At 36.6% G+C, this 14412-nt stretch overlaps 1 protein-coding gene and 1 long non-coding RNA gene across 15 annotated transcripts in view; one reads left to right on the top strand and one right to left on the bottom strand.

The window, feature by feature from the left end:
* Positions 1-11896, top strand: part of LOC102983998 (uncharacterized) — a 79392-nt gene extending 67496 nt beyond the window's left edge. For both annotated transcript variants that reach the window (XR_002891675.3, XR_002891674.3), the window contains exon 5: positions 11809-11896. This is a non-coding gene — a long non-coding RNA (uncharacterized lncRNA). The remainder of the gene's footprint in view (positions 1-11808) is intronic.
* The window catches only part of MRTFB (myocardin related transcription factor B), a 201477-nt gene that overhangs the window by 34204 nt on the left and 152861 nt on the right, over positions 1-14412 (bottom strand). For all 13 annotated transcript variants that reach the window (XR_003683183.2, XR_003683181.2, XR_003683182.2 and 10 more), the window contains 2 exons: positions 13440-13601; positions 11897-12075 (listed from right to left, as the gene is read on the bottom strand). Coding sequence is in view for 7 of the 13 variants with exons in the window: in XM_055090870.1 (XP_054946845.1) it covers positions 11897-12075; positions 13440-13601 (341 nt within the window). In the remaining 6 variants the exon portion in view is untranslated. The remainder of the gene's footprint in view (positions 1-11896; positions 12076-13439; positions 13602-14412) is intronic.

Raw genomic sequence — 14412 nt, 5'->3', positions numbered from 1 at the left:
TGTCCTCAAGGTTCATCCATCTTGTAGCTTGTGTCAGAATTCCCTTCTTTTTAAGGCTGAATAATACTTTGCTGCATGTGAACCACATTTTGTTTATCCATTCATTTGTCAATGGACACATGGGTTACTACTTCTACCTTTTGGCTATTAAATAATAGCCAAATAGTAAATAATGCTGCTATGAGCATGGGTGTACAAATTGCTGTTCAAGTCCCTGCTTTCAGTTCTTCTGGCCATAAACCCAGAAGTGGAATTGTTGGATCATATGGTAATTCTATTTTTAACTTTTTGAGGAACTGCCATACCATTTTCTATAGCTGTTTGCACCATTTATTTCACAATTCCACCAACAGTGCACAGGGCTTCCAATTTTTCCAGATCCTTGCTGAGAACTTAATTTCTGTTCTTTTTGATATTCTAACGGTATGAGGTGATATCTCATTGTGGTTTTGATTGGCATTTCTCTAGTGATTAGTGATGTTGAGCATCATTTCATATGCTTGTTGGTCTTTATATATCCTCTTTGAAGAAATGTCTGTTAAAGTCCTTAGTCCATTTTAAAATCAGGTTATTTATAGTTTTTGTTGTTGATTTGTGGGAGTTCTTTATATATTCTGGATATTAGCCCCTTATCAGATACATGATTTGCAGATATTTTCTCCCATTCTGTGGGTTGCTTTTCACTCAGTTGATAGTGTGCTTTGATGCACAGTTTTTAATTAATTATTTATTTATTTATTTTTGGCTGTGCTGGGTCTTCGTTGCTGGGCGCAGGCTTTCTGTAGCTGTGGCAAGTGGGGGCTGCTCTTTGTTGCGGTGCACAGGCTTCTTATCGCAGTGGTTTCTCTTGTTGTGGAGCACGGACTCTAGGTACGTGGGCTTCAGTAGTTGCAGCACACGGGCTCAGTTGTTGTGGCTCACGGGCTCTAGAGCACAGGCTCAATAGTTGTGGCACATGGGCTTAGATGCTCCGCAGCATGTCGGATCTTCCTGGACCAGGGCTTGAACCCGTGTCCCCTGCATTGGCAGATGGATTCTTAACCACTATGCCACCAGGGAAGTCCTGCACAGTTTTTAATTTTGATGAAGCCTAATTATCTATTTTTCTTTTGTTTCCTGGTGTCATATCTAAGAGGGCATTGCCAAATCCAATGTCATGAGGACTTCCCCTATGTTTTTTCCCTAAGAGTTTTATAGTTCTAACTCTTATGTTTAGGTCTTTGTCCATTTTGAGTTAATCTTCATATATGGTGTTAGGTAAGGATCCAACTTCATTCTTTTGCCTGTGGACATCCAATTTTCTTAACACCGTTTGTTGAAAAGACTGTCCTGTTTCTATTGAGTAACCTTGACACTGTGTCTAAAATCATTTGACCATATATGTGAAGATTTATTTCTGGGTTCTTTATTCTATTCCATTGGTCTATATGTCTGTCTTCATGCCAGAACCACACTGTTTTGATTGCTGTAGCTTTGTAGTAAGTTTGAAATCAGGAAGTATGAGACCTCCAACTTTATTCTTTTTCAAGACTGTTTTGACTTATTTGGGGTCTCTTGAGATTCCATGAATTTTAGAATAAATTTTTCCACTTCTGCAAAAAATTGTCCTTGGGATTTTGAAAGGAATTTGTACCGAATCTGTATATTGCTTTTCGGTAGAACTGACATCACCACAATATTAAGTCTTCTAATCCATGAGTGTGAGATGTCTTTCCATGTATGTGTTTGGTTGATTTTTTGTAGTGATTCCTTTCTCATTTCCTTTGTGTACATCCTATAGATATTTTCTTTATTGTTACCATGGGGGTTATACATAACATCCTAAAGCTATGACATCTAACTTATATTGACACCAGCTTCAGTTATTTACAAGAACTACTTTACAGCCATGTCTCCCCATTTTATATTATGTCACTAATTACATCATTATATATTATGTAGCTGTTAACATAGATTTATAATTTTTGTGCATTTGTTACTTAAATCCTGTAGAAAATAAAAAGTGGAGTTACACACCAAAATTACAATAATACCATTCCTTATATTTGTCCATGTATTTACCTTTACCAGAGGACTTTATATTTCTGAATGGCTTTGAGTTATTGTCTAGCATCCTTTCATTTCAACTTAAGGGTTCTCTAGCATTTCTTATAGGGCAGGTCAAATGATAATGAACTCCTTTGATTTTTGTTTGTCTGGCTTTGTTGTTTTAATTTCTCCCTCATTTTTGAAGGACAGTTCTGCTGGATATAGAATTCTTGGTTGACAGTTTTTTCTTTCAGCACTTAGATATATGATCACAATATGTCTTCTGGCCTGCAGTGTTTCTGCTGAGAAATCCACTGATATTCTTACTGGGAGATTTCCTCTTATATGTGATAAGTGACTTTCCTTGCTGCTTTCAAGATTCTCTCTGTCTTTGACTTTTGACAATTGGATTTTTATGTGTCTCAGTGTGGATTTCTTTGAGTTTATTCTTTTTGGCATTCATTGAGCTTCTTGGATTTGTATATCCATGTCTTGCCCCAAATTTGCAAAACTTTGGGTCATTATTTCTTCAATTAATTTCTCTGACCCTTTCTCTCTCTTCTCCTCTCGGACTCCCATAATGCCCATATCGATCTGCTTGATGGCATCCCATAAGTCTCTTAGGCTCTGTTCACTTTTCTTCATTCTTTTTGTCCTCAGACTCAATAATTTCAAATGACCTGTCTTCAAGTTTGCTGATATTTTTTGCTGTCTGAGTCTGCTGTTGAAGCCCTCTAATGGATTTTTCAATTCAGTTAGTGTATTTTTCAGCTCCATAATTAAAAAAAATAATTGCTGTTGATATTCTCATTTTGTTCATATATTGTTTCCCTGATTTCCTTTAGTTCATTGCTTGTGTTTTCCTTTAGCTTTCTGAGCATATTTCAGACAGTTAGTCTTTGTTTAGGAAGTCTGATGTGTGTGTTTCTTCAGGGATAGTTTCTGGAGATTATTTTGTTGCTTCAAATGGGCCGTATTTCCCTGTTTTTTGTATGCCTTCTTGTTTTTTGGTGGTGGGGGGGGGGCGTTGTATCTTTGGTTTAAAATTGAGCATGTGAAGAAACATCCACCTCTCACAATCTTTGCAGACTGTTGTTGAAGACCTTCACTAATTTTATGGGCCTCTGGGCCTTGGGATTAACTCTGGGTGGAGGCTTAAGGTTTTGTCAAGTCTTTTCTGAGCATGTGTCCTGTCTGGGCCTAAGTACATGTTTTTTTTGCTTGGTTCTGTTTATTAAATTTAAAAATTTCCCCTCATGCATGGCTGCTTGTAAATGTCTTAATTTCCCAGAGTCTCACTCTAGCTTCTTCTCAGGGCCTTAAAGAGTTCTGCTGCATTCTTTGGCCTGCAATCTACTGCCCTCAGGTGTCTGGGTCTGCAGTTCCTCTACAATTTTCACATGATGTGGCTCCTGCCACTACCTTCTACAGCTTCTGCTAGCCTGAGATCCAAACTATGCACTTTCCCCTGTCTGAGTTCTGAGTCAAACAAGTCAGAAACTAGTCCCTTGGCCAGCCCACAACAGGCCAGAATATTGCAAACAAATTCTGCTCTACTCCTTCCATCCTGAGGGAGGGAACTGGGTATTGGGCCACTTCCTCTGACTATGCCATGCTGGGAAGCGTGTGGGCAAGGGTGAGTGAAAACACCATAACAAACATTTTCTACATTTTTGAATGTGGCTTTTTCTTGATTGGGTGTTTGGTTGGTGTAGATATCTGACTGGTTTTCAGAGCTCTTATAAAGTTATTTTAGTCAGTCTGTAGTTTATTTAATGCTTCTGTGACAGAATGAGGGCCTGGACCTTCCTATTCTGCTGTCTTGTTGATGTGCAGTGTCTTTTATAGTGAGACTGTGTTAAGTATGCAAATACATGCACAAAAATCTCAATGTGAGCCTATTTATTTAGTACTTCTAATTTTTAATAGTTCAATTATAACCAATACTACAACTATTAAAATAATTCCACACAGCAGAAGGGTGATTAGTCAGAGTATCACCAACTACTCTACTCATTAATGAATTTGTTACTTTTGGTGGTAACTTCATAACATAAAAATTTCATTAATACTTTAGGATCAACTTTAGAAAACCTAGAGCCATTGTCCACCTTATTTAAATACAGTCCTCTTTATAAAGTCGTCACATATTATTTATTATATTCTCCAGAATCATGTAGAATGTCTATTACAACCTTTGTGTGACCATGTTGGTGATTCACAAGTTAGTTAAAGTGACCATTAGGGGCCAGAATGTGGAAGCATAATAAATATTAAAATTACTGTTATTCATTTTTGGTAAGTGAATGATGTTACTTGAGTAGACTATATAGTAGAGAAAAAAATGTTATGTATGTTATTTCTTGGGTAATACAAACACCAGTCGTCACTATGAGTCATAACAGGATGAAACAGGATGATGTTCTGGAAAATAGTCTTAAGAAGAATCTCACACTGTTGGCCTAATAAGAACAAAGTCATTAGTTCAAATCCCCTGCAGGCCAGACAGATGCTTTTTCATGATATCTGCCCCCAGATAATATATATAAAGTAAGTCGTTCAGTGCCTTAACAACACTGAAGTAAGTGTAATGGCCAGCAGATGTTGGCCATTATTTATCATCATCTCAGTTATATTCAATAAAGATTTATTTATTAATAAATAAATAGGAAAGGCCTATTCTGCATAATGCACCATTTTAGGGACTTTTCTGTTGGTCACAGGAGAACTGAGTTAAGAATTGGGATGGAACACAGCTTCACAGTTAATGTTGAAAACCAGCTCAAAAATCTATTAATAGTGGCAGACTCCTCTTGATATATAAGTTATAAAAAGCATAACTGAAGGGGTAATCATAGGAATTACAGTCAATATCTTTGATGTCCTATTCAGGCCTTTACTGATAAGCGTTTGTAATAAAAGTCTAATTTTGATTATTTAGTATATATGTACACAGCTTACACATTAGACCTTGCTCATTCTCTTTGTTAGCTTAAACCTAAAATTTCTCTATTATTTGGCAAAAGGTCATCTACCTGAAAGTTAGTTACTTGAAACAATGGTAAAAAATAGTTTGCCAAATTCTCCTAAGCTTGTCTTCCTGAAAATACACAGAGTAAGTAAGTGTCCAAGAAGGTTCCTTCCAGTACTACTTTGAATTTGAAAATGAACACAGATCCTGTCAGATCATACTTACAGTTAAACATCTGGGTGTTTATAATAAATGATTAATTAAATGACTTAAGAAATCACTGAGTGAGTGAAAAAAAGTCCTCAGATTAAAAGGACCAGTGTCACAGTTTGTGGCACCCATGTGTGGCTTGCTGGTCTTAATTTTCTACAGCTTTCCATTATTCAAGACTTGCTTCAGCATAAAAATAAATTGAGCTCCAATATGTGATGTGTGTTTCATTAATATTTTGGCAAATTCCTTTCCAGCTGTACTTTGATCAGAATTGAAAAGATAAGAGGAAAGTCCAAGGAAAAGCAGTTTTATTCTCTTACAGACCACAAAGAAATAACAGATATTTCAAAGAATTTACATTTTGAAGGAAGGTCATGGTTGTGTATTACACTGTTCACATTGTGAGGTCATTAGCTTTTTAGCACTGGGATTGTAAAACAAACAAGTGCCTGAAAAATCTGTTTTTTGCCTAGATATTATGTGTTAAAAATTTTTTTTTTGGTAGGGAATGCTTCTTCTATTTGAACACTTTCCTGTAGGACTTAAACTTCTGGTATCTATCCATGTGTTCTGAAAAAGAATTAAGGAGACTATATGTCATAAGACATTTTGGAATAAAGCAAGGTATATGGAAATCTTGAGGCTAATTTTCTCCCAACTAATTATCTGTAAGTATAACTTTTAAAGAACCTAGAAGAAATTCCCTGAATTGGTCTTGAACATTACAGTAGGCCAAGTATGAAAATAATTGAACAGGAAAATTAGAAAAATGTGTTTAAGCCATAGGATTAAATGCGCATCATAAAATGATGATTAATCACCATATGAAAAAACTTGGTTCAGGTAAACAAGAAGCAAAGTGAAATTTATGTCAGAGCCACTCAAAAGTGTAGTCTGTGGACCTTTGTTACCTGCCAGTGACAAGGACAGGAAGGCTTAGGAAATTTGATGTATCCCACTACTTTTATTTTATTTTATTTTACAAGAGGATTAGTCCACAATGCATTGGAAATTAAACTATATAAAAAACAAACATATTGGGACTTCCCTGGTGGCACAGTGGTTAAGAATCCGCCTGCCAATGCAGGGGACACGAGTTCGATCCCTGGTCCAGGAAGATCCCAGAGGCCGCAGAGCAACTCAGCCCGTGCGCCACAACTACTGAGCCTGTGCTCTAGAGCCCGCGAGCCACCAACTACCGAGCCCGTGCCCCACAACTACTGAAGCCCTCGCGCCTAGAGCCCGTGCTCCGCAACAAGAGAAGCCACTGCAATGAGAAGCCCGTGCACTCAATGAAGAGTAGACCCTACTCACCGCAACTAGAGAAAGCCTGCATGCAGCAACAAAGACCCAACGCAGCCAAAAATAAATAAATTTTTAAAAAATGATTTAAGAATATGATTAACATACAGCCAAGTTCACGATATGTAGAGAATACAGTTTAGTAGGGTTTACAGCAGAATTTCAAATTGTAAAAATAAAAGGAATACACGTATACTTAGGAAAGTTTGTAAGAAGAGTTACGGGTGATTTAAACAAAACAAAACAAAACAAAACAAACATATTATTCCTTCACTACAGGCAGTTTGAGGACCACTGGTCTACAGTAACTAAATTCACCATCAAACTCGTATACTGAGTTTCCATTTTAAAGATTAAAAACTAAGAATATCAAAGAACACCCAAAACACAAGATGTTTATGTTGCTCTTTTAAAATGAGGGGCTGTCCCTTCCCTCTGTAAACTTGATGTCCAATGAGAAGGAATGTTTTCAGGTACTTTCCCTTAAACTCCATATGTGAAAGTAATTATATTTAGGGAGATAAATATATTTTACATATATATCAATCAAGTGAGGTGCCTGGACAAACACTAGATAACAGTGAATACAATTAAAGTATAAAATTTGCCAAAACAAAACCTAATTATCACTTCTAGACACAAAAATCCCAGACTTTACAGGCATCATAAAGTTAGCCTCTGCAGTTGATTAAGAAAACAGAAACAAAACAAATACCTACAACATACTTGCGATCTGACATCAATATAGCACAGTTAACATGGAGATGCTTTTTTAATTGCACAAATAAAAGTATAATATTAAGAATCATTGTCAGAGTCCTTGTTATAAATACCAAAACACAATCAAAAGGAATTTTATAAAGGACACAATTTAAGAAGGTTTCAAGATATACGCTGCAGGAAATGTGTAATGGATAAAGGTGCAGTAAGCCAGCCCTGATTCTAGGTTCTTTTACTTGAACGTGTAAGTAGGGAGTGCACCATTCTCTAAAGTGCATCTTTTCCCGAAGGCACTATTGACAGATAAAAAGCAGACTATTAATGGTCTGTGTGTAACAGGCAGAACTGGCATTGCAGCGACACTAAAGAGTGTTATAAAAACTAATATTTGTAAGTTCATGAATGACCTGAGGCTTAGTGTGTGCTGCACTGGCAATAAATAGGCTGTATTTATTCTTCGAGAAACACTGCTATTCCTTTTTTCCTTCAAGGAATTCTGGAATGTCAGCCCACTGGGTGGGACAGCCTCCGGTTAAAGTTTCTCACTTATAAACTTAGCTGGAGACCAAGTTTCAAGACCAAAGCTAAGAACCTAATAGTACAAGCAATGCAGGGAAAAGGAGAATGATAGTCTCTTATACAGGTGGAACTGTCATGAAGCCATTACCAGGTAGATGGCTGAGGTGACAAAAATTCTCTATTACTAAAAAGCTAAGGCCATGCTAATAGCTGTCTGATGTCCTGACCTACTCAGACAGAAACAGAACAAACAACCCAAATGGATAAGTAGAACTGTTTTCTAATGGTATGTACTTACATATTTGACATTCTTTGTAGCCCTATTTTTAAAGCTCAAAACCAGGGTGCAGCAAATATGGTGAGAACAGTAGGGGCTGGTCTCCCTTCTCTCCATTCCTGCCTGCTTAGACCTCAGACCATGGGCTGGTCGCTGACCCTCATCCTTCCTCCAGGCCAGGTTCCAGCAAAGCTGAGGGGCCAGTCACACTTGCCCTGTAAACTCTGACAGGAGAATATGAAGTGTAGCTACCCACACTACCTTTTGTGACTCCAAGAGGGAGAGGCTCTACTCGCAAATGAGAGAACACAAATGCTGCTTCTACAAGCCGGCGTCAGCGCTCATGGTGCTGAATGCAATTCAACATTTATTGAGCACTCTTTCTGTACCCGGCCCTGTGCTAGGTGTTAAAGATAACCCCCCCTCCCCCGCCCCTCTATTTCAGATCATGGCGATAAGTGCAATGAAGAAGATAATGCTGAAAGACACAGTCCCCAACAAATAGATATTCATGAATGAGAAGAAATGCCATAAGAAAATGTGCAAACATTTTTAATCCCCAAACTTCCATATTTCTCTGAACCCAGGCCTCCCCCCGTGAAAGGGTTAAGGCAGATAATTGCTAAATTCCTTTCCAATTCAAAAATTCTATGATGCTGGGCTTTAACAAGAACATTTTCTACTGAACTTGACCAATCCCGTTAAGTAGTTCAATAGTTTTGACTTTAATATAGCTAAATATTATTAAAATTTCAGTAAGGTTAAAAACACCATAAAGAGAGAGAAAAAACAACAGACTATGTGCAGCACAGAGTTCTTATAAAACCAAAAGAAACACTAACATTCAGTGAAAAATAAGAAATGTAAATTTCCAATGCAATTATCAAAAAATATTACATCTTTTGCATGCACTAGATTCTAAGTTTCTGACACATAATAGGTGCTTGATAAATATTTGTTGAACAAATGAATTCAATCTAACCAAAATCAAGGGGCCAATTAAAACATTCAAATCTCCAGTGTGCAAGGTTTAAAGTAATGATATTGTGATAAAGACATAGTGATGGTGGAATAAAGACTGTATTACTTTCCTGGAAGGCAGTTGAGTGCCTACCTTTTGCTTAACAAAAGACTGAAATCCATTTCATTATCTAGTAATTATTAAAAGAAATAATTAGACAAATGCCCAACAATGTATGTATTAAAAAACCAGCATGTAGCAAGAATGTGAGAATACAACAGGGGCACTTGTGTGTGTAAGAATGAAAAACAGGAAACAATTCTAGGTAACCAATAACAGGTAATTGGTTAAAAGAGATACAGTGTATCGGTTCAATTAAATACTGAGGTATAAAAGCAAGGAACACATACAGTTACCATATGACACAGCAATTCCACTCCAAGGTATATACCCAAGAGAAGTGAAAACATTTGTCCACAAGTGTTCATAACACCATCATTCATAATAGCAAATGTTCACTAGCTGATGAATAAACAAAATGTGGTATATCAACACAATGGAATATTACTCAGCCATAACAAGGGATGATGTACTGATACATGCTACAACACGGATGAACCTTAAAAGCACTACACTAAGTGAAAGAAGCCAGTCACAAAAGGCCAGATATTGTATGATTCCATTTATATAAAATATCCAGAATAGGTAAATCCAGAGACAGAAAGTGGACTCCTGGTTGCTTAGGGCTGAGTGGAGGAGATAACAGGGAGTGACTGCTGAGGGGTATGGGCTTCTTTTGGGGAAGATGAAAGTGTTCTGGAATCAGATAATGGTGAGAGTTGCACAAGTCTGTGAATATACTAGTAAGCAATGAATTATACACTTTAAAAGGGTGAATTTTCCCAGTGCCATTTTTTTTTTCACAGAAATAGAAAAATCCATCTTAACATTAGTATAGAATCTCAAGGGACCCCAAGTAGCCAAAACAGTCTTGAAAAAGAAGAACAAAAGTTGGAGATCTCACACTTCCTGATTTTAAAATTTACTATGAAGCTACAGTAATCAAAACTGTGTGGTACTGACATAAAGACAGAGATATAGGCCAATGCAATAGAATAGAAAGCCCATAAATAAATTCCTTTGTATGTGACCAGATGATCTTTGACAAGAGTGCCAAGACCATTCAGTGGGGGAAAGGACAGTCTTTTCAACAAATGGTGTTGGGAAAACTGGATATACACATGCAAAAGAATGAAGTTGGATCTTTAGCTTATACCATATTACAAAAATTAAAACCAATTAAAGACCTAAATATAAAACCCCAATCCATGAAAATCCTAGAAGAAAACAGGATCCAATCAATCCAAAACAATCCAATTCATGACACTGGATTTGGCAATGACTTCTTAGTATGACACCAAAAGCACAGGCAACAAAACCAAAAATACACAAGTGGGAGTAGATCAAACTTAAAAACTTCTGTTCATTAAAGGTTACTATCAACAGAGTGAAAAGGTGACACATGGAATGGGAGAAACTATTTGCAAATTATATATCTGATAAGGGGTTAGTTAATATCTAGAACATATAAAGAACTCCTACAACTCAACAGAAAAACAAATGACCTGATTTTAAAGAGGGCAAAAGATCTGAATAGACACTTCTCCAAAGATGATATACAAATGGCCAACAAGCATATGAAAAGATGCTCAACATCACTAATGATTACAGAAATGCAAATCAAAACCACAGGTGAACATACTCAATATCTTGTAATACTACAATGGAAAAGAATCTGAAAAAAAAAAAGTATATATACACACATATATATTTATATATATAACTCAATCATTTTGCTGTGCACTTGAAACTAACACAACATTGTAAATTAACTATACTTCAATTAAAAAAAACACAGTGAGATCACTTCGCACCACTAGAATAGCTACTATCAAAAGAATAGAAATTAACAAGTGTTGGTGAAGATGTGGAGAAATAGGAACACTTGTGCATGGTTGGTGGGAGTATGAAATGTTGCAGTCAGTATGGAGGTGCCTTAAAAATTAAAAATAGAACTACCAGGGCTTCCCTGGTGGCGCAGTGGTTGAGAGTCCGCCTGCCGATGCAGGGGACATGGGTTTGTGCCCCGGTCCGGGAAGATCCCACATGCCGCGGAGCAGCTAGGCCCGTGAGCCATGGCCGCTGAGCCTGCGCGTCCGGAGCCTGCGCTCCGCAACGGGAGAGGCCACAACAGTGAGAGGCCCGCGTACCACAAAAAAAAAAAAAAAATGTGGACTATCCATAAAATGGAAAATTATTCAGTCTTAAAACTGAAAGAAACCCTGTCACATGCTACAACATGAATGAACCTTGAGGACATTGTTAAATGATATAAGCCAGTCACAAAGACAAATACTGTATGATTCCATTTATATAAGATATTCAAAGTAGTCAAATTCATCGAGACAGAAATAGAATGGTGGTTAGCAGGACTGGGGGAATGGGGAGTTGTTGTTTAATGGGTTTAAGTTTCAGTTTTGTAAGACGAAAAAGTTCTGGAGATCTGTTGCACAACAATGTGAATATATGTACCACTACAGAACTGTACACTTAAAGTCGTTAAGATGGTTAGAAAAAGGGTGGATTTTATGATATGTGAGTTACATCTCAAAAAAAAGTTATATGAAAAAATTTTAAAGTGAGTTATAAAACTGTAAAATAAAAATATGTATATAGAAAAGAAATAATGTAAGAATCTATTGAAAATGTTAGTAGTTGGATGACACGTGACAAACCTATATTTTTCTTCACTTTCAGACTTCTCCTCTGGTGAAAACGTATTACGTTGATATGTCAAAAACAAGGCACTTTCTCTGTTGAGGGGTAAAAACAAGAAAGGTGATACCTGAGCTGGAGTGTTTGTAGTCACAGGAGATGGCGATTCACTAACTTTTGGCTCACTTGGGGACGCGGCTGACCCCTGCGACTCCTGGCTGGCTGGCTGGTCTGGAGACAAAGCATCACTGCTGTCTTCGTCAAATGAGAAATCGCCCTGAGTTTGGGGATAGTCCTCCTTCCCAACACCTAAAGAAAGAAATGATTCTTAATTTATCTTGGCCTTGGAATACCAAGGTTAAAATGAAAAAGGAGAAATATTATTCATTATAAGGACTTACGAAGCTGGTTAAAAACAAAATTGAACATAATGTCCTTCCCCATGGAAGCACACACCACAATCTAAGATGAATACTTCGGGGGAAAAAAACCCAACCTGAATCAGATCAAGTCTTTGGATCCAAACACTAGTTATAGGAAATACAGGAGACAAAGTTTTTAATGACACCTAGGGATGCAAATGCATTCAGGAAAATCTAGTAATGTGGAAATGCTAGAGGATAAAAGCCTGTTCATCAACAAATAAAAAGTAAGGAAAGAAAGGAGGAGGAAGACCCACCCAGGAGATTGACTTAATAGATACATCAGCTAAAGGCAATCTGTGGACCTTGTTTGGATCCAACTTGGATCCAACATTTGGAATCCAACTGCTAAAAAACATTATACGGCAAAATGGGGCTCTGACTGGGTATCTGTTGATAAGTCCCACTTTACAGAGCAGCCCTGCTGTACTGACATCTTACCTTTTGGGGGCCATTTCTTCGGAATTGAATGGAAATATAGTGAATTGTACTACTTCGAATTACTGACTATAGACTACCTAAGATTTAAATTCATACTAATGCAAAATATGAAGTCCCCATGAGTAATGGAAACTATAATAGTTTTTTAAGTAGGATATTAACTTTTCAAAATTGCTTGCTGAAAAAGTGGCATTATTCTGGAAAACATTTTTTTTCTGCTGAAGTTTAGGCCAGAAAAAAATGGTAAACATTAGTAACTAAGTATGATAAGACTGGGATAAAATGGGCAGATTCTACCATTCTTAATGAATACATCTACACACATCTGCTATTCACCTTGCTGAACTAAGACTGAACAAACTATTTTTATCTTTCCTAGAAGTAAACTGAACTAAAATAATGAAAAATCTGTAAAAATCTTAAAACAACAGAAACTAAACATAATACAATAAGTTTAACTTAGAAAACATGGTAACAAAATCAGAACTTAAAAACTTAAACATTGTAAAGCAACTATACCCTGATTAAAAAAAAAAAAAAAAGACAGACTTAAACCTCAGATATAACAAGAGGAATCTCTGTGTTAACTGGTAAGAGATGCTTGTCTTGTAATACATAATATAATAACACTAACAGTAATAATGGGAATCAGTGCAAATGTTAATCAATTTCTAATTTACCCAGAAAACAATAGTCATGATTAGTGCTGGCTTTTTAAATTAAATTTTTCTTATTTAAAACTTATTTTTCTTATTTAAAACTTCCACGTTTCTTTTTCTCCCAGAAAACAGTAAAATTTTAGAGTCTTGCCTATAATTGCTTCCTTAACACTGGAGTCTACAGGAAGGATGTTTTTCTCTACCAGCTCCATAGGACCAGGTCTTTGAGCAATCTTTTCATTCAGATCATCAGCTAGTCGAGCTCTTTTCAACTTCATCTGAGTAGCCTGCAGGGATGGCTCTGCAAACGTTTCTAAAACAGGAAACACAGTTTTAACCATTATTTGAATTACTATTTCTATTCCATAATGTTATTTCAGGCCAACTAATTTAAACTGGTATAAACAGATTTATGTGTTCCTAACATATTTATGGAGAGACAATGACTGTTTAAGAATGCTCCTGTATACAATTTACATTTTTAGTCCTAGACCGCTTTATACCGTCTATACAATATGGATGTCCTCAGGCTCAAATTAATATGAACTCACGCCAAAAATGGGGTCTGCTATTGCTCATTTATGGTAAGAGAGTCAAATTCATATTTATTAGGCATCGGGGATACAGAGGATGAACAAGAGAGATGTGGTTCATGGCTCAAGAAGTTTGCAGTTTTAGATTTGGCTTCATTGGAAAGTCAATTCGTAGAAGGGGAGAAACTGTTATCTCAGGATATAAGCTTCTCTGCAGGAGTCAGTGGGAAGAGCTACAAATCATATCCTTAGATCGATCCATGTGCATCTCAAGAGTCCTTCATCATAATTAAGAATTTGGGTTTATTCTGAATACATAACCTTGGGACATTCAATTACATAGTAATTAATAGTCATATAGAAGCATCAACTCATCTACCCACATATGCATAAAGTTGTATAACAGATGTGAAACTACTATAAATATCATAACTCATTCATTTGCATAATTATGTCAATTACTTGTGTTTCTCGTAACTCTCATTATTTTATTACATTGTTCTAAATAATGTTTATGATTGATTAAAGACAATGATGAGAGGTTAACCCAATACTGAGTTGGAAGTCGCTTGCCCCTTAAATTATTCAGTA

This window comes from Physeter macrocephalus, chromosome 14 (genome assembly GCF_002837175.3).
Source record: "Physeter macrocephalus isolate SW-GA chromosome 14, ASM283717v5, whole genome shotgun sequence".
Classification (NCBI taxonomy): domain Eukaryota; kingdom Metazoa; phylum Chordata; class Mammalia; order Artiodactyla; family Physeteridae; genus Physeter; species Physeter macrocephalus.
Note: the sequence above shows the minus strand (reverse complement) of the source record. Positions and strands in the feature narration are given on the sequence as shown.